The sequence below is a fragment of the Pseudochaenichthys georgianus genome, chromosome 16, assembly GCF_902827115.2.
Source record: "Pseudochaenichthys georgianus chromosome 16, fPseGeo1.2, whole genome shotgun sequence".
Lineage (NCBI taxonomy): Eukaryota > Metazoa > Chordata > Actinopteri > Perciformes > Channichthyidae > Pseudochaenichthys > Pseudochaenichthys georgianus.
In genome coordinates, this window is record NC_047518.2 from 15,281,711 (window position 1) to 15,299,493 (window position 17,783).

The 17,783-nt window shown below is 40.5% G+C and overlaps 1 protein-coding gene across 2 annotated transcripts; it reads right to left on the reverse strand.

The window, feature by feature from the left end:
• Positions 1-4,218: 4,218 nt before the first annotated feature.
• Positions 4,219-16,941, reverse strand: ebag9 (estrogen receptor binding site associated antigen 9). 2 transcript variants are annotated; one of them, XM_034102986.2, is made up of 7 exons: positions 16,760-16,941; positions 16,067-16,161; positions 12,338-12,419; positions 11,997-12,152; positions 11,369-11,479; positions 6,635-6,726; positions 4,219-4,762 (listed from the first exon to the last, which is right to left on the reverse strand). In XM_034102986.2, the coding sequence occupies exons 2-7, from the start codon at positions 16,147-16,149 to the stop codon at positions 4,645-4,647; spliced, it is 642 nt and encodes a 213-aa protein (XP_033958877.1). In that variant the 5' UTR covers positions 16,150-16,161; positions 16,760-16,941; the 3' UTR covers positions 4,219-4,644. The 2 variants fall into 2 exon arrangements, with proteins under 2 accessions (XP_033958877.1, XP_033958876.1); XM_034102985.2 differs by having other exon boundaries at positions 16,624-16,941.
• Positions 16,942-17,783: the final 842 nt, after the last annotated feature.

A 17,783-nucleotide genomic window follows, 5' to 3' on the forward strand; every position in this document is an offset into this window, starting at 1 on the left:
AGCTGTAAAATGACATTTGTGTCCTTACACTAGTAAAATATAATTCTGGGCCAGAGCAAATGTGCACTTGCAAAACACTAATGCTTTCTTTAGTCACCGGAAATTAAAGAAAAAGCTGATAAGTCCAAATGAACTAACACTTGGCGCCTTTGCCATCCATTTCCCGGTTCCACTCTGCCATATGTCGATGTATTTGAAGTTGTGTAAGCATGACCTCTTGGTTCACAAGGCAAAATAGTGACTCATCAGATGCTGTAATCCCCACACTAGTTTGTGAATTAAAATAAATTAGAAGAATTGCTTCGAACAGGGCAGTCCAGTATAATCTGGACAAGTTTCAAGACAATTCAGCCATATTGCTTGTTCTCGTTTTGAAGACCTGTGTGCCTTTCCTCTCCCTAAAAGTGGGTCCGTCTGAGAGGTTTGGCCAGCCGGCAGTGTCCCCTGCCAGATGGGAGTGACATTGTGATGGAGGGCAAAGCAGTGACGACAGCGGTCTGTGAATCTAGTTAAAGGCCACCAGCTTTTAACAGATACAACCATAACATTCCCCAGTTGCTTACTCACATTAACATATAATGGCAAATGAGGCCTCATCATATACTGTGCAACAGCATTCCACTAACTATAATCTTTAATCATCTTATTATTTCAACCAAAGGTTTGCCGTCTAATAACTTCAGCCTACTTTCAGCTACAGAAATCATTCAAATATCAAAAATATTCAGCCTTTTCAGCACATGGTGGGAAACTTTCAATGTTTTCAAAATATTTTAAACTTTTTGAAATATTCAGCTTTTTAAACTCTTTTTTTAACATGTAACTCAATGGGAGCAACCTTCAAATCCTTTTACCTACACGGTGCGCCAAATGCTTCTGCTTCCACATACTTTCAGCTAGAGATTTAATTCCAACTCTAAAATGATCACAAGACATTCAGCTATTAAAATATTATTCAGATATTTGATATCTTTTACACTTTTTGAGATATTTAACTTAGTTTGGAGCTTGGTAAAGAGGCCTTCTTCAGATTTTAACATTAGTGTGTATTGCGCAGCTCGTTAAGGCTTAGAGTGCGTGATGTCACAGCTAGAGTGGAGGAGAGCTTGAAATTCGCCTTACATTTTTCTTTTTAAACTGCAATAACTCCCAAACCCTACACTCCTGGGACATAATTGTATGCTTGAATTGTAGGAAAACATCTCTTAGCTTGAGAAATTAAAAAAACAATTAAACAAAATGCCCAAAATGCCAATTAAACAAAATGCCAATTAAATACAGCCTGATCTATCCTCAGAGCAGCAGCTGCACACCTTTAATAAATCTGCCAAAGATGCCACATTATTGATCCGAAAGTGCACAAAAAGCACACTTCAGATGCTCAGGGTCCTTGACATGCTTCACGCGTTGACATTTCACCGAAAGCAGCTACCGTTTTTAAACTATAGTTAGAAATGTAAGAGGTTTATTTCTCATTCAGAACAATGGAAAGGCTCTCCTTTCACATCACATCTCCATGGAAACCTTTGATCTCTGGGCTCACGTACACAGCTGTTTGATAACGTTGTCACCATGGTAACCTTTGATCTCTGGGCTTACACACACAGGTGTTTCATAACCATCACCTCAAACACAAACAAACAGACTAGAGTTTAAAGACTGTCTCAGCCTATTTTCTGTCTGATGGAGACTTCATACTGACTTCAACACGTTCCAAATATGTTATACATTATTGGTGACGTTTGGTTTTGGTTTAAAAGTTTGCAGTTAAAATATTCTGATGCTTTTCAAAGCGTTTTTACTTTTTTTTTTCTTAATATACATTAATTCACTACTTACATTTAATCTTTAACTTCTTCAGCCTATTTTCAGCTATAAACCATTCAACTATTAACTTTTCAGCTATTTCAGGACATTGAGGATATACATTTAGTTGTTTATACCTTTTTTAAACCTTTTATTTTAAATATTAATAATATCTTCACTATTTTTCCTACTTTTCCAGTTTAACATTTCACTTTCAAGTTTTCAACAAAGTCATTGCAATGCATTTGAGCTGTAACAATTTGATTCAAATCATTTCACTTTTCTGCATTTCTCCGCCAAGTTCAGCAACACACTTACTTGGTTTTTGTAGCTAAAAGCAGCTAGAGACCATTCAACTAATACAATATTCATATATTTCAGCTAAATTCAGCAACAAATGTACAGTTTACATCATTCACACAAATTTTCAGCAGGAAATGCATTTTCTAGTTGCTCCTAACCTAACGCTCCTAATTTATACTTATAAATTCAGACTCTATATATAACAATGTTTATTATGCTGTACACTTGGGATAAGGAATGATCGCTTACTCCAAGTGAAGATGTTCCAAGTATTTCAAGGTCTTGTTCTAGAGTGAGGCCTCAATGAGTGAGATGGGCCGAATAATCTATGAGTGGAAACGGTAATGCAGTCGCTTTACCGCACCGTTGTGACAAAGAGAGAGCTAAGGGAAAAGGTGAGAAGTTCAGTCATTCGGGAGGTAATCGGAATAGAACCGCTGCTCTTTTACATAGAAAGGAACCAGTTGAGGTGGTTCAGGCACCTCTTCCCTAGGGAGGAGTCCCACACATGTCCAGCTGGGAGGTGACCAAGGGACAGACCCTTGGAGGGATTATATCTCCACTGTAGCCTGGGAGCGCCTTGGAATTTTAGGAAACCCTCTGTAGGAACTGCTCCCCCCGCGACCCTACCCCGGATAAGCTGTAGAAGATGGATGGATGTAAAGCGTTTGATTTGAAAAGTCCATATTCATCCCATCTCCATTTCCAAACATGTGCTTTTTATATACATTTATCATTTCCAGAACAGAAACATAAAGCCAGACAAATCGTGTCAACGTTTTTTCTCCAAAAATACATTTGGATTCTTCTTTGCAGACACCAAATCCACAAAGTCTTTGAGATTTTTTTGATTGAAAATGGAGTGGACCATTTTCCATAGCCCTGGAGCCAGGACACAGGCAATGCTAACACAAAGACCAAACCATTTCATGTGGCATAGCCAAATAATCATGTAATATCTCGTGTTTCTGAAACAAAACAGTGTTACCCAAATTACACTTCAGGCAACAGACGGTGACTAAAGTTACTCACATCTAGAGGTGAATTAATTGAGAAAGGAAATGGGTGAGAAACAATGGGTTCTCTGCTGAACCCATGAAAAAGCAGTCAAAATCTTCTTTCAATGAAAAGTGCATTTCTTAAGACAACACAAAATAACAAAGATAGTTTGCTAAATTGCCTTATAATTAAAAAACTGCTTGATTCAAACTTGTAATGGGACAGCTCCGCCTACAATCCAAAGTATATATTTGTCCAGTTAATCTGTAGGCCTATGGTCTTCTTGGAGCACCTTTTCCTTAAAACTTGATAATTCATCACTAATTGAAGGATTTACATTATGACAGAATCCGTACCTCAGTGTATTTAGTATACAAATGTGTCCACCCAAGTCTTTTATCAAGCATCAGAGACCAGGGACATAATGTATCATGTCTGCACTTTTTACTACCATTTATAAAAAGGTCTTTCAATGTTTCCATGACAACAGCACACTGGCTGGTAATGTGATTATATCAATGCATAAAAAGGGTGTTCAGTCAACAGTGAGACTTATATTTTCAGATGAGAAAAGAAGCAAGAATTTATTATTTTAATCTTAGGCCAAAGTAACTGGTCTGAGATTACACTGTGATGGCAACAGCGACTGTGCAGTGAGGGTATCCATTTTAAGAGCAAAGTAACATTCACACCCCCTGAAAAATTAACAAAGCATGGCAGTGATCACTGGAAATATTCCGTCTAGATCAAAAACCAACAAACAAAGTGAAATGTGGCAGATCAGTAGCCATGAGATTACCATAGGAACCCACAGCTGACATTAAAGTTGGGCTATATTTTAGTCTATGGTCAATTATTCTTATTCATACTGAAAACCTTAATTTTATTGCAGATGTCCAGTGTACTCGGGGACGTACAGCACGGGATGAGATATCAAGCAACATTCATTAGAAACAAAAAAATCAGACAAAGAAAGACATAAATATAAAAACACAATGATCAAGCAAACCGTGAGCAGTCACCGGTGTTCAGTGATGCTTAAAATTAATGACACTCCTTTGTCCTTTTGAGGTTATAAATAAGACAAAAGAAAGGGAAGTGTACTCCCCGTTTGAGTTTCAAAAGGTAGTACAGATACCTGTTTATTTACAAATGTTCCTTGAGAAAAAAAAGCATTTTTCTGCACTACCCGACAGATGTATCCAGAATCTAAATGGTACCTTAAAGCTGTATCTAACGTTTAACCTAAGATGAACTGGGATGTATAAATACAGCTTTCCCTTAAATGACCTTGGCCACATGAAGAGAGAGAACACCAGGTGTGTTTTCTGCCCTCGAGAATGATGTGTTTTACACTGCTGCGACAGGGAAACAGACTAAAATGGCTGCTGGTGGAGACGGGGTGGAGGACAGTTTTCTAAGTAGGGATGTAATCCTGGTCGGTGTGATGACTTTAAAGACAGAGTGACGATTGATTCAGTGTCTTTGTTCCACCCCCCCTCCCTTTCCGGCTCAAAATTGAGCATTTCTAAAATGTTACGAGAGCTTGACGGCAATCTTCTGGTCCTTCTTAATCATCCTCTGAGCGTCTTTCTCCAGCTTCTTCCTCTGCTGCTCCATGGTCCGCTTTTCCCTCTCAGCCATCTTCTGTTGTCTGTTAAATAAAAAGGAAAAAGAGCAATGTCATTACTGCGCACATCAAAAGAAGCTAGGTCAGCAGGGAAAACTAAATCCTGGTTCCTGCTCTTGGGTTTTAAAAAGGGGGAAAAAGGAATACACTGCCACTTGCTGGCCAATGTGTGGAACTACATCACCCCAGTAAATAAATGAATTGTAATACTGCTATTTTATATGATCAAATATGTAATAATGTGTTAATTGCTGTAAATTGCAGCTGCAGCCTTTTTCAAAATATATACTGCTGGGTGGCTTCAGAATTTCCGCAAAAGACATCTATAATTATTCATGCTAAATTATTTTACACAGTTTGTTTTATTAATCTGAATCTTTAAAGTAACTAAGCCTATCGGATAAATGTAGTGGATTAAAAGTCCAGTATTTGCAGTGCTTGACATTAAGGATTTTGGGAGATGGCCCTATGGGCCATCTAAACTAATTTACAGATGGCCCTGAGTCCAATAGAGATTGTCCTGAAAAATGCGCGCGGACGAAATTACGCATGAAGGGTTTGGGGGGCCTCCGTCCCCCTAGAACATTTAGATTGTTGCAGGTCTTAGATGCTGTCTGGTGCATTCTCTAGACTGAATTATAAGATGAACCACCACAATATTATATTGTACAATTTCAATTTTATTCTTCATTTCACTTGTTTGTTCTTGTTTGTGTTTGCTCGCTTGCATGCCCTGCATAGCTATAAGAAATACTTAAGTTGTTGGTCAAGACACTTTCCATCTGATGAAGGCAAATGCCTTCCCAGATGGAAAAAAGTAGAAAACATTACATTCAGTTATAACTGCCAAAACAAACGTTATTTACACTATTATGGCCCCTGTTAAAAATGTTTGTAATGTTGTCTACTGTAAGTTGGTCGAACGAATGCCTCCTCAGCCGGAAGCTGACCGAGCAGACCCGAGCAGCTGTCGAGAGGAGCCGAGCGCATCCGCGAAGCACACAAAATGGCGACGTCAGAGTTCCCGTTAGCCGGCAAATCTAAATCTCTTCGGCCAAAATGTCCGGTCAAAATAATTTCCCTTTAGCGCAATACCGCTTCAGTTGTGCCACTTATGTGACAGACAAGAAGACAAGAGTATGTGACAGACAAGAATAGTCAATTCTAATGTCTAACACTTAATGTGGAGAAAGAGATGTCCTGTATGGGTTGATTGTGCGTTGATCTGTTGGTAATGCCTCGGGGTTCCGGTGGGCATGTAAACAAATGCATAATGCTGCGCTATACTTTGTGGCCTCACCCAGTTGCATAGCGACACTTATTGTTTAGGTGTCTTTTAATAAGCAGGTAGTCATATCATTAGCTAGAACTAGCTGGATCTGATCGATATGGGCATAAACGCGAGTGAAGTCTAATCTGACGGGAGAGAGAGATCAGCTGCTGCTGACGAGTTGACACGCAGCTCTGCATGATCACATGCAGCGGTGAGCGGACAAAACACACACTGCAGGTTAGAATATCACACGTAGCTATTTTAATTACCTCTCAAACTACCTAAACTAGTTATAGATATGTTTAGTTTCACTGTCGGGTCACTCGTTACTGATCCGCGAGCTGCATGATACTGGCATAATAGATTGCCCGATCGGGCAACCAGCAGGTGAGGCTTCATTGCCCGAGCTAAATACTAGATAGCCCCGAGCCATCGGGCAGTCCTTAATGTCGAGCCCTGATTTGAGTATAATTATAAAAGATGCAGGAAATGGAAATCGAGTAAATCGAGATTTCATTCAAGTACAGAAGTACAATACTGATAAATACCATGCTAAACCAAAAGAAAGGTGTGAATACATCATGTGTTGGTGCGAGTGTTAGTGAGCATTTTTGAAATCGTACCGAAGCACCTCCTCCGCCTCCCAGGCAGCGTTGGACTCGTCCTCCCAGGCGTTTGCGTTCTCCTGCCAGTTTTCCATTTCTCCCAGTTCAGCCTGCACAAAGGGAGAGTTCACAATTATATCCACACAACCACAACCCAATACCTCTTAACTAGAAATGTATTCTGGATTTCAATGTCCTAGTTTAGTTACCCTTTAACAAGTTGCTTTGGGTTTGTTGTTTTTTGCTCTCGTCACATTTTACTCAGTGGCCTGTATTTCACTGCAATATACAAGTCCTGCACTCTATGGAAACGGCACAATAATGGCTATGGATACAGCTACCATAACAACATACTGAGGTTTGCCAACAACTTCGCTTCTGACCCAAACCATGTCCTGATCAGTGAATATGAATTGTTACCATTAATTGGGAGATACAGAGTCGCACCTTTTAAAAAGCTTAGACGGTATCTTTTTTTGTGCACCAGTCAATCCTAAAATCAAATAGAGTTTAAACCCAAATTAAAAGGTATGCTGAAGCGTGGTGAACATATTGTTATCGAACATAATGTCACATTTCTGGAAATCTTTTTTTTTTTTTATGTGTATGTTTGTCCTAGGGAAAAACTTTTATTTTATATAAACAATATATTTAAACAAACACACAAACGAGAAAATTACTCTAATATTGAATCCAATCAAGTCCCATCCAATTAACAAAAAAAATCCAACACTGTCCTGAAGACAGAACCCATAGTAACCACTAACCAGGATGACAGTCTGTAACACAGGCAGGAGACCTTTACAAACTGCCCCGCCCCCTCGCACCCAGACGGGAGAGAGAGATCTCGTCTGGATTGGAAAGCTCGAAAATACATCATAGACGCATGTTGTAGTCTTATTGCATATTAGAAACGGAGTTGGTGAAACTAAAACTGCGATATAATGTGTATGTAGCAATAATACATATGACTTAACGTTACCACTGTCTTTAATAATTCCGGCCCGGGGCCCGTTTAACACCGGGGCTCGGTACCCATCCCTACATGGGGAGAGGCGCAGCATATTGCTAAGGACTAAATACGATGGAGGGTTCTCATCTCAGCCTTATTACTCATAGGTTATGAAGAGGAGTAAGTAAATAAAGAGGCCGGCGCTCCAGGGTCTGGTTCTGCTGTGCGTTTTTGTGATGTAATGGTAAAACATTTCAGAATTCCTCCACGGGATGCCATTGTACATCACTCAACCCGCGAAATACACACACTCAGTACATAGCTAGACCCGGAATTCGCGGGCACAGCTGTAGCTACGTGTGTGTTTGTGTATTTCGCGGGTTGCTAAATGTTTTGTGCGTGTGTGTTTATGTTGACAAGGAGGTTTAATAACTGTGTGCTACACAAAACGTGCAGTCGGTTTCATTTTCATCGCCGTTTGTAGTAGAGTTAGCAGGGTATTTTTATTTTAACTCTCGTCCCAAATTCGTCCCAAAATAATTTTTTATCCTCCCTACACTATTTTTTTCAGGACGTCCTTAAGCTCGAGCCCTGGCTCAAAATACCAAACAGATCATGCATTTTAGACATCCCTCACATCCCTCTATTCCAGCCCTGTTAGATAACTGCTGATCTGGGTCCTTAGCTTGAAAAAAAAAAAGCTTGTGCCTGCTCAGAATTATAAGAGATACTCAGCTAAATGCTGCCGTGATAAAACGCCATATCATGTTCCAAACCACATCAAAGATTATTTCTGAAACAGTATGGAGCTCAAAGGCTTTTTCTTTAGCAGGTTTACCACAAGGTGAGTTCCTTTTTTTATTTCCTGCTTTTGTATACTCATGTTTCCCATACATTGATTTTTTTGTGGCGGGCCACCACAATTAAATATCGTCCGCCACAAATGGATCTCATAAAAACACATTTTTTTTTTTTTTAAGTGTAATCTTTTTTTTATTTGGGTGGTCTAATGGATAGTGAGGTGGGTTGCGAGTTTAAATCCCGCCTGGAACACTATTACTAGTGTGCCCTTGAGTAAGGCACTTAGCCCTTAAAGAGCCTGTGACACGGTTTTCTCCCATCATCCAAACCCATCAATTTGAGTACATATTGTCCCCTTGAAAACCGTTACTGAACTGATTTTGGATATTTGTACTTTGATAACCATTAATCTGCCTTCAATGTTGACAATTTTCTGGATCTTCTCGCGGATTCTTCAAGTCCCGCCAAATGATGGGTGACGTCATTGCGGGCACAACGCTCCAGCTGCACCGTCCAGGATCCCAGCATCTGCATGTAAACCTTTATATATATACAGTCAGATGTAAACGCACGACGGCGCACACAGCAGCAAGCTCAGACAGCGATGACAGGTTAATGTTGAACGTGTCTGAGAGCTCATATGAGGCTGAAGGATCGGTTTATGTTGTATCTGTTAGAAGTTTAGGAATGAGGTGCGTCAATATGGGCGATCATATGGTCATGTAGCCAGTGGTGGAATGGGACTAAAAATCACTACTAGTAAGCTGTCAACGGGGGGAGTGGGGGATGTCAGGGGCGGCGGGTGCTTTAGATAGTAAATGTAAATATGTAAATATTTGTGTCACTGCATCCTGGTAAAATACAAATATAATGTATAATGTCTGTGTCTTTGACCTTAGCGCTGCTAGCCACCTGTGCCCTGTACTACGAAGCCAGTTCAACAGACCCTGGATATGTTTGAGTAACAAACAAACTAACAACAAACTAACAAACGAGATCTCGCTAAGCGGTCCTACGACGCTGGTTATCAACTCGGTAAATCAAGCCAGGGTTTCTCTCTCCAGCTGAGAGCGCGTTCACGTCTAAGACATTTGTCTCGAGTGTTTCGTCAACATAATGTGTTAAATAATACTTCTGCATACAGTATGTGACACTGAGTGTTGCACGGCCAGATGAGGCTGGAGAAGCTGACTCAGATAAGGAAATATATGATATTATATGATCGATGATCTGATTGATGATGTAATATGAATGATAAGTGCGACACGTCGGCGTCTTCTCTGCATACGGCAGTTTAAACTGTATTTTCTTTATCCTGTAATATGACTTGAGAGATTTAAACTCCGCACACTGAGTTGATCTCTTTTCTATAGACGCCGGAGGCGGGCAGCGTCAGGTAAAAGAAGTTATTTAGCCTTCTCAAACCTGAGCCTCACGCGCCGCCTATGGGGGATGTGCTAGTTACTTATCCGACCGGCCCACTTCGGTACCGACCCATCGGGATTCGTCCCGATGGCCAGTCCGCCACTGCACCCAGCCCACGTAAACTGTCAACGGGGGGAGCCTCGCTGCGGGGAAACGGTGGACCTAGTGTCCCGATCGGAGTGGGAATAATAATAATAATCCGTGCATTTTATCCATTAATTTCCCCAACATTGTGGTAAAAAAAACACACGTTTAATCCATGTTGTTGGTGTACTACAACTACAAAAAGCATCGGTTTGTTTTCTCATCAGGAAATGCAGACCGGCTCAAACAAACGATCATTTAATGTATCATATGTTCGCCGAATTGACATGAAAGCACTAATAAATGTAGTTTCATCCACTTGAGTTTACAACCACAAAAATAATCGATTTGTTTTTATATCACATCCCACGGGAGGAAATTCAGCAGCTCTCACTCTCGATTTTTAATCCTAATGTAATCATCATCTTCACCACGATCATCTATGTTTATGTTCGCCGAATTGACATGAAAGCACTGACAAATATGAATATACTGTAGTCAACTTCATTAAAACGTTATTAACGTGCCTAATCTCAGTAATTCACCATTTCTACGCATGACAACACACTTTGTCCGTGTTTGGCTCTCGAAGCGTTCCCGCATTGACGTCACTTCCGGCTTCCCCCAAAACTTCAAAATGAGTTTCCCCGCGATGTTCGAAATTATTGATATTTAACGGAACGGTATCGCTTTTTCTTTTTTAAACTGACGGTTCGAGATTACTAGTAGCCCAATATTTCATTGCACAACAGTTGTTGGGATGGTATCACAGGCTCTTTAAGTTATTGTAAATCATTGTAAATCGCTTTGGAATAAGGCGTCTGCTAAATTGTAAATTATATTTTTGGGAGAATAAACCCCACAGATCCTCAACTCCGGTTTGTCTCACTCATTAACAACGCAACAAGAACATTGTCTACAGTAGCCATGAACTCGCATGTATTTTCTTATTTGAGAGGGGGGTGGATGCGTGGGCCACCCGAATAGGTTAAGGGGCCTTTGGCTTTTCTTGCCGGGGGGGGGGGGGGGGGGGTTGCGGTGCCCCCACAAATAGAATCAAATTCTGTGGGAAACACTGCTCTCTCCAGTACAGGTTAGCTCTGAGTGTTAGCGATGCTTGCTAATGTAAACAACGTTTTTAGAGATTTGGGTACGGAGGAAAAGAGAGAGGGTTGTATTTTCTGACACTTTGTGAGTTCCCTTACACACCAGGGACACATGGAAAAAGACATCAAAAAGTGCATTTTGCATGATAGGTCCCCTACACCTTTCAAACCAACCCGGCAAGTTTCGGGATTCAGAGGGCTTACTGCAATGACTAAACAACCCACTGTGCAGGCATCACAGGGAGAGCAGTTTGTGATGGACTCTACTGTTAAACCATAACACATATGTCCCAAGCTTCTTCTGTGCATGGTCATTTGATTATTTCTAGCATACATGTTAAGAGGAACTGAAAACCCGCCTGATGGTTTAAAGCTGTGACTTACTGAGGGAGGACTGAAGGACATCATATCCTGAGAGGCTGCCAGTCTGCTGGAGAAACCAGCTGAGCCATCAGGCACCAGGTAGTTCAGAGGCTCCCTTTTCTTCAGCACTATCTGCAGCACGAACACAGAGAGACAGGAGCTCAAACTGCAGCCCTTTTACAATCACACTAGACATTTAGTAGCTTTTCAATTAGAATTTGACTGAATCAAAACTTTAACAATACAGATTCACAAGGTCATGCAGTGACATTTTATCTGAATGAGAATTAAAAAACATTATTTATCCTCGGGGGAACTAGGTTACGTAAAAATAATAATATTTAAAATAAACATAAGGAGTTTAAGTACAAATGTGCAACACAAAGATACAATTAAATATAAATATAGAAGTAAACATATGTAACAAAAGGACAATATTTATACAAACAAAGTTAAAGTAAATAAATGTGGACAGCCAGCATTCCTAGAATGTCTAAGCATCGCTTTCCTTCAACGGCTCATTCTATTTTAAGTTGCAATAAAATGTTGGAGAGACATGTAACTAATCTCACCAACATGGAAAAAGTGTTCAGGATATTCAGTATCAATAAATGTATGTTGTTGACAGCTGCACTGGGTGTGGCCATACTTTCTGTGTTTTCCTGATGGTGGGAGCCATGTCTTTGAAGTAGTCGGGCTCTTGGTCCATGTCGTTGGCTGTAGGTGAAACGTTTCCGTTGCCACCTTCGATCTTAATGCTTGTAGGGCCGTCTTCATCCCAGGAGCTCCATTCTTCAATCTCGGGCTGTGTGGTAGAGACAATAAAACACTGTCAAATGTATACCTCGAACTCAAGTGCAGCAGTTTGTTTAATATGTATGCATAAGGGAATTACATGCAAAATAACAATATGTCATCCAAAGATCACGTGTAGTTTGCCTTTCCACATATCGTCTCAGTGCGGGTGCTGTTCAGGGACACAATACTGACCTGTTTTGGTACGGATGATGAAAAGTCCACGGTTGTCGGGAGAGTTATTTGATCACCACTGAGCTTGCGGCCTCTTCCACTCCTGCAGAGTTAATAGAATACAAATAACAAAATTCAACCATGGAAATAACAGAAATGGTAAACCATTGTTATCAAACACTACGGTCTGATCACTTTAGAGTAGATAAGTAAGGTTTTTGACTGCCACTGTTCTGCACCTTTTGGCCCAAATCCAGGAGGATTTTGAAATGTAAATAATACATGATAACTGCAAAGAAATGGGACATTTGTGCAGCAGAACCGTGAAACGAATATGGCTTCATTAGCGTGTGCGGTGCTTTGAATTCTAAGTATTGATACACAGCAGATATTAGGGACGCTCCGATCGCCAATTTTGGGGCCGATCGCCGGAATCAGTATCGGCCGATACCGATTACCGATCCGATCGAGTGGGCGGGGCCTAAATGGAAGATTTAAACATCACTTTAAATCTTCCATTTAAAGTGATGTTTAAAACTCAGTTAATGGGGCTCATTCACTGGAGCTTCCACATACAACAATCAACTTAATTATTACATTCAAATGATGTACATTATTCAAGTTTACATTCACTTTAATAACACGGGAGAAATTAGCGGAAGCGCTCTCTTTTCCTCTCTCTCTCCCCCTCTCCAGACAGCCTGCCAGTATCTCACGCAGCTCACTGATCCAGTAATGAGTTACCCGACACTGCCGACAGTGAAGAATAAATATATTTATAACTAGTTTAGCTTGTTCCAGAGGTAGATAAAATAGCTAAGTGTGTTAGGTCTAACTCTTAGTGTGTGTTTCGCTCCGCTCACCGGTCCAGCGGGCGGAGCTGCAGGATTTCTGCTTCACACACGCTGCATACCGCTATTTTATTGTCTTTTTCGGACACCTTAAAATACTGCGAGACCAGTGAAGCCATTTTGGCAAGCACAGAGAAAAGTGTCATGTATTTTACGTCATGCGATCGGCTCTCGCGATCAGCACGTTTAGAGAGGACCGATCGATCGGTAGAGAGCGAGTATCGGCCGATCGATCGGAGCATCCCTAGCAGATATCAATAGACAAAGCTTCGGCTGCAAACAGCTGTTCTACGCACCTCCCTCTGCTGATTTTGATTGATTATTAATGTAGATGAATGTAGATAAATCATTTTTGTGACGACAGGTATGATTTGTTAACTTTTTAACAGCTGAGGTCAAGTCCAATGGGATTCGAGAGACAGCAAGCAGATTTCGTGGCATCTGCAGGCAGTGGCAAGTACTTCCGGCATATGCCACAACTTGCCGAGGCATCTGCCGCTGCTCAACGGGAGTTGCCACAAGATGCCAGAGTAAGAGAAGGTTTACTGTAGCTGCCACTCGCCTTCCGTGGCAAATGCTGCTATTTAAACCCGTATTTATCGTGTAAAATGTCGCTGTTTTGGCATGACTTTATCGAACTGATCTGTACTCAGGGTTGGGTTGTAACGGAATACATGTAACGGCGTTACGTAATCAGAATACAAAAATCAAGTAGCCTAACTGTATTCAGCTCGCGTTACATTTGAAAAACAACTAATCTGATTACAGTTACTTTCGTAAACCTGAAGTGAATTAATTTTGGAATACTTATTGGAATTATTGGTGGAAAAGTTTCCTCACAAAATGTATCCTAATATTCATTACCGGCAGAACTGTGTGCACGCATGGTGTGCACAGCGCAGCAGCATGTCTGTGAGGCCCCGCCCCCGCACGCAGATGAGAGAGAGAGATCTCTTTTTAAATAAATAAAACGTGCAAGATAACGTTTATGTAGCATTTCTTTATTGTCGAAATGATGACATTTCATAACTGGATCAAATCAAAGTGAATGGCCTGCTGCTGCTGAAGGCATGGGGCAAATATAAGTCCTTTGCCTAATTTATAAAGTAAACCTTAGTATCTCACTAGCAGTGGCAACTGCAATCAGTTACAGCTGCCCTAAGTCTGTAGCCAAGTCTAATAACACCAGTGTACACGTTGCTGTGTCAATACAGATATGTATTTGTCTTTACTCGTCATACACCTGGTTTATCGTAGCAAGCAGTGGAAACTCCCCTCAAGAAGCGACAATTGCCAAGGACGTTGCACTTGCAACCCTCACTCGCCAATATTTCATCATAAATATGGCCTCTGTGGCATATGCCGGAAGTACTTGCCACAGAGGCCACGGAGTAGTGACCTCTGTGGCAGATGCCGGAAGTACTTGCCACTGCCTGCAGATGCCACAAAATGAGCCAGGCCCTACTGTGGGATTCATGCAATGTGGAATCTTGATGCCTTTGTCACGTTTCCCCTGACATTAGAATTAAGCTCTGGATTGAGACCCTTTATGAACTACTACATTTCATTGATAAAACAGCATGCATGTGACCCACTAAGAAAGCAAACATTTGACCTGTCTTCCCTCAAAATAATTCAAGTATTTCATGGTTGTTGGAAGTCACTTTTTTGAACAAGAGTATTCGAATAATCTGATATTTAGTTGTCCAGATATCATAACGTAGCAGTATACTGCTAATTTCTCAAAAGTTTTTGCTTTTTTTGACATATAGGCAGTGTTGGGACTAACGCGTTACAAAGTAACAGTTACAAAGTAACAGTTACAAAGTAACGCGTTAGTTACTGTAACGCCGTTATTTTTGGCAGTAACGAGTACTCTAACGCATTACTTTTTAAATTCAGTAACTCAGTTACTACATGGTTACTACATGGTGCGTTACTCCGTTACTGCGTTCGTTTTTTTATATAGTCAACAGCCAGGTGAACAGAGATGAGTACAGTACTTGAGTAAATGTACTTAAATACTTCCTGCGTCACATGCGGAGACGGGCTGTGGGCATGTTTGTGTTGTTTACTAACAAGACTATCATGGCGGCGGCGGAACCCAAGTCTAGTTTCTCCACCTGGAGATATTCTCACTATTTCACTTTTGTCGAGCACAAAGAAAAGAAAGTTTCTGTTAAATGTAAGTTGTGTCCTGGCGGGTCAAAGAGCCTATCTACTGCCCAAACCAGTCATTCAAATCTCTTAAAACATCTGCAAAAACAACATGCTGGGACGAAGCTAGTAACTAAGACCGGCACAGACCCAGACGACGCCACTCCACCTAAGCAACAGCAGCTGGATTTTAACCAAGGGACTGCTAGCCAGGGAAAAGTCGATAAAGCCATTGCACGGTATGTTGTAGAACACATGCAGGCTATTGCTACAGTGGAGTCAACCGCTTTCAGGAAGCTAGTTAGCATGATAGCATGTCCGGGCGGCACACGGCATATGGGACGGAAAACTTTTTCCAACTACCTGGAGAAAGAATATACAAAAATGGAAAGCCAGATAATATCGATGCTATCCAGATTGCATATAATGCATGTCAAGTTGATCAACAGATTGTATTATTCTCCAATGCAATAACAGTACTGAAATGAAGGCTATAAGGGCATTAATGGGAGCCCTTTTTTTTAAGTAATTAAAAAGTTACTTTTTACAGTAACGCATTACTTTTTGGTGTAAGTAATCAGTAAAGTAACTGAGTTACTTTTTAAATGAAGTAACTAGTAATGGTAACTAGTTACTGGTTTTCAGTAACTAGCACAGCACTGCATATAGGTTTGCCTTTAAGCAAGTGCATTCAGATCACAAGAGTATCAGGGTGTAATGGTCGTCGCTCGGTTGTGCTTACCTGCATATCAACCTTTTGAAGAAAGAAAGGAAGCTGGCTAGACATGTGCAGATCTTGAAGAGACGGAACTGAGTGATGGCCATGATGAAATTGAACTGGTGAAAAAGGGAAGAGAAAATATCAGCGTTTAGATCAACATTTAAGAACATGACTGGTTTTGCTCCAAAGGACCAGGATGTATGGAGAGCAACAGTAGACCATTACATATGACGGGTAGCATACAATTAAGAATAGTTGAAGAGGAATCAATCTTTAGAAAACAACATCATTCAAATGACATTATTCACAATCTGAGCAGCTGTGACCTCTTTATTTAAATGCCATGTGAATAAACGGACACTTAGTAGATTGTATTACAATAATAACAATAGAATAATAACACTTATGATTTACATTATATTGACACATTTAAACTGTCGTTTGATACGCAATAAATCGCCATACAACAAAGGTTAGGTAAGACACACGTTCTGTCAATATTTATACGACATTAACGTAACAGAATTACGACTTAAAATGAGCATTTTGCGTGTATTAGCATCGTGCTAAATGCTCACCTTGCAATATGTCAATACACCGTGTACATAGCAGCTGCTTTCTTCTTGTATGGTAGAAGAGGCAAGTTCATTTATTTGCTAATCGTTGCTTGCTAGCTTAGCTCACAGGAAAACATGATATCCCTGAAACCTTTACCTGTCTTTGTATAACGACCAATTGGCAGAGAATAATTATATGCCATATGCCATGTTAAAACCACGCATGTAACAGCCGTACACCTCAATGAGGTTTAGGGACAAAACTCCTAAATTCGTGTCGTCTCTCGTCTCTGTCCCATGGCTGCCATCTTTGAGCTGGGAGGAGCAGGAACAGGAACAGGGAAGTGCAGCGTGTTGGTGCTGCGTTCAGGTACTGTGGGAAATTAAGGATAAAACAATACTCGCTATTTCCAGAGCCATGGATGGATTGGGTTAATTCCATGGAGAAATCCCTAATTATAAACCTTTTAATTTGTGTCCGAATATTGTTTACGTAATCCAAGATATTTACAATAGTGGGCGTGCTTTTACTCAACTAAATGTCGTAATTCCACTGTAAAAAAAAACCTGAAGAAAAAACAACAAACTCAGTTTCTATTTAAAGTCTCGCAATCACAATTTTACTAAAAGTACTTGAAAGCCTATTTGTGTTAAAATATTGTCAGCAACAAGTACCTACATTTCCACTAAGATAAGGTATACAGTACTGGAGTACTGTGATTCACATTTATGTTTAGATAAAATGAATGGCCTGAACTATCGACGACAGCATGCATTTGGGAAGATGCATCAGAGCAACAGAGCAACATACTTGGAACCTTTAAAAAAAACAGCAACCTTGAGTGGTATATTTCTTTACCACCATCACTTTTCTTTTTTTCAGCAATAAATACAACTATTCCTTGACATCGCATCTGTATATTGATGGGACAGATGGCTAATGAAAAGTGAATAGACTTCTTGGAGAAAAGAGGTATGGTGGATTCAAAGATAATTTCACTTTGGATCCAGTAATGTGTCTGTATGATTAGACAAGAAAAATGCAGTGTTTTTTCAATAACAAAATGATATGACATACTGTGGTAAGAGGCCGTTCTGATCAAATTATACTTAGGTGTGAATTAGGGGCTGATTAGATTCAGCCCCTAGTTTTGCTGATATAGGCTTAGTTTGTCGGGGGA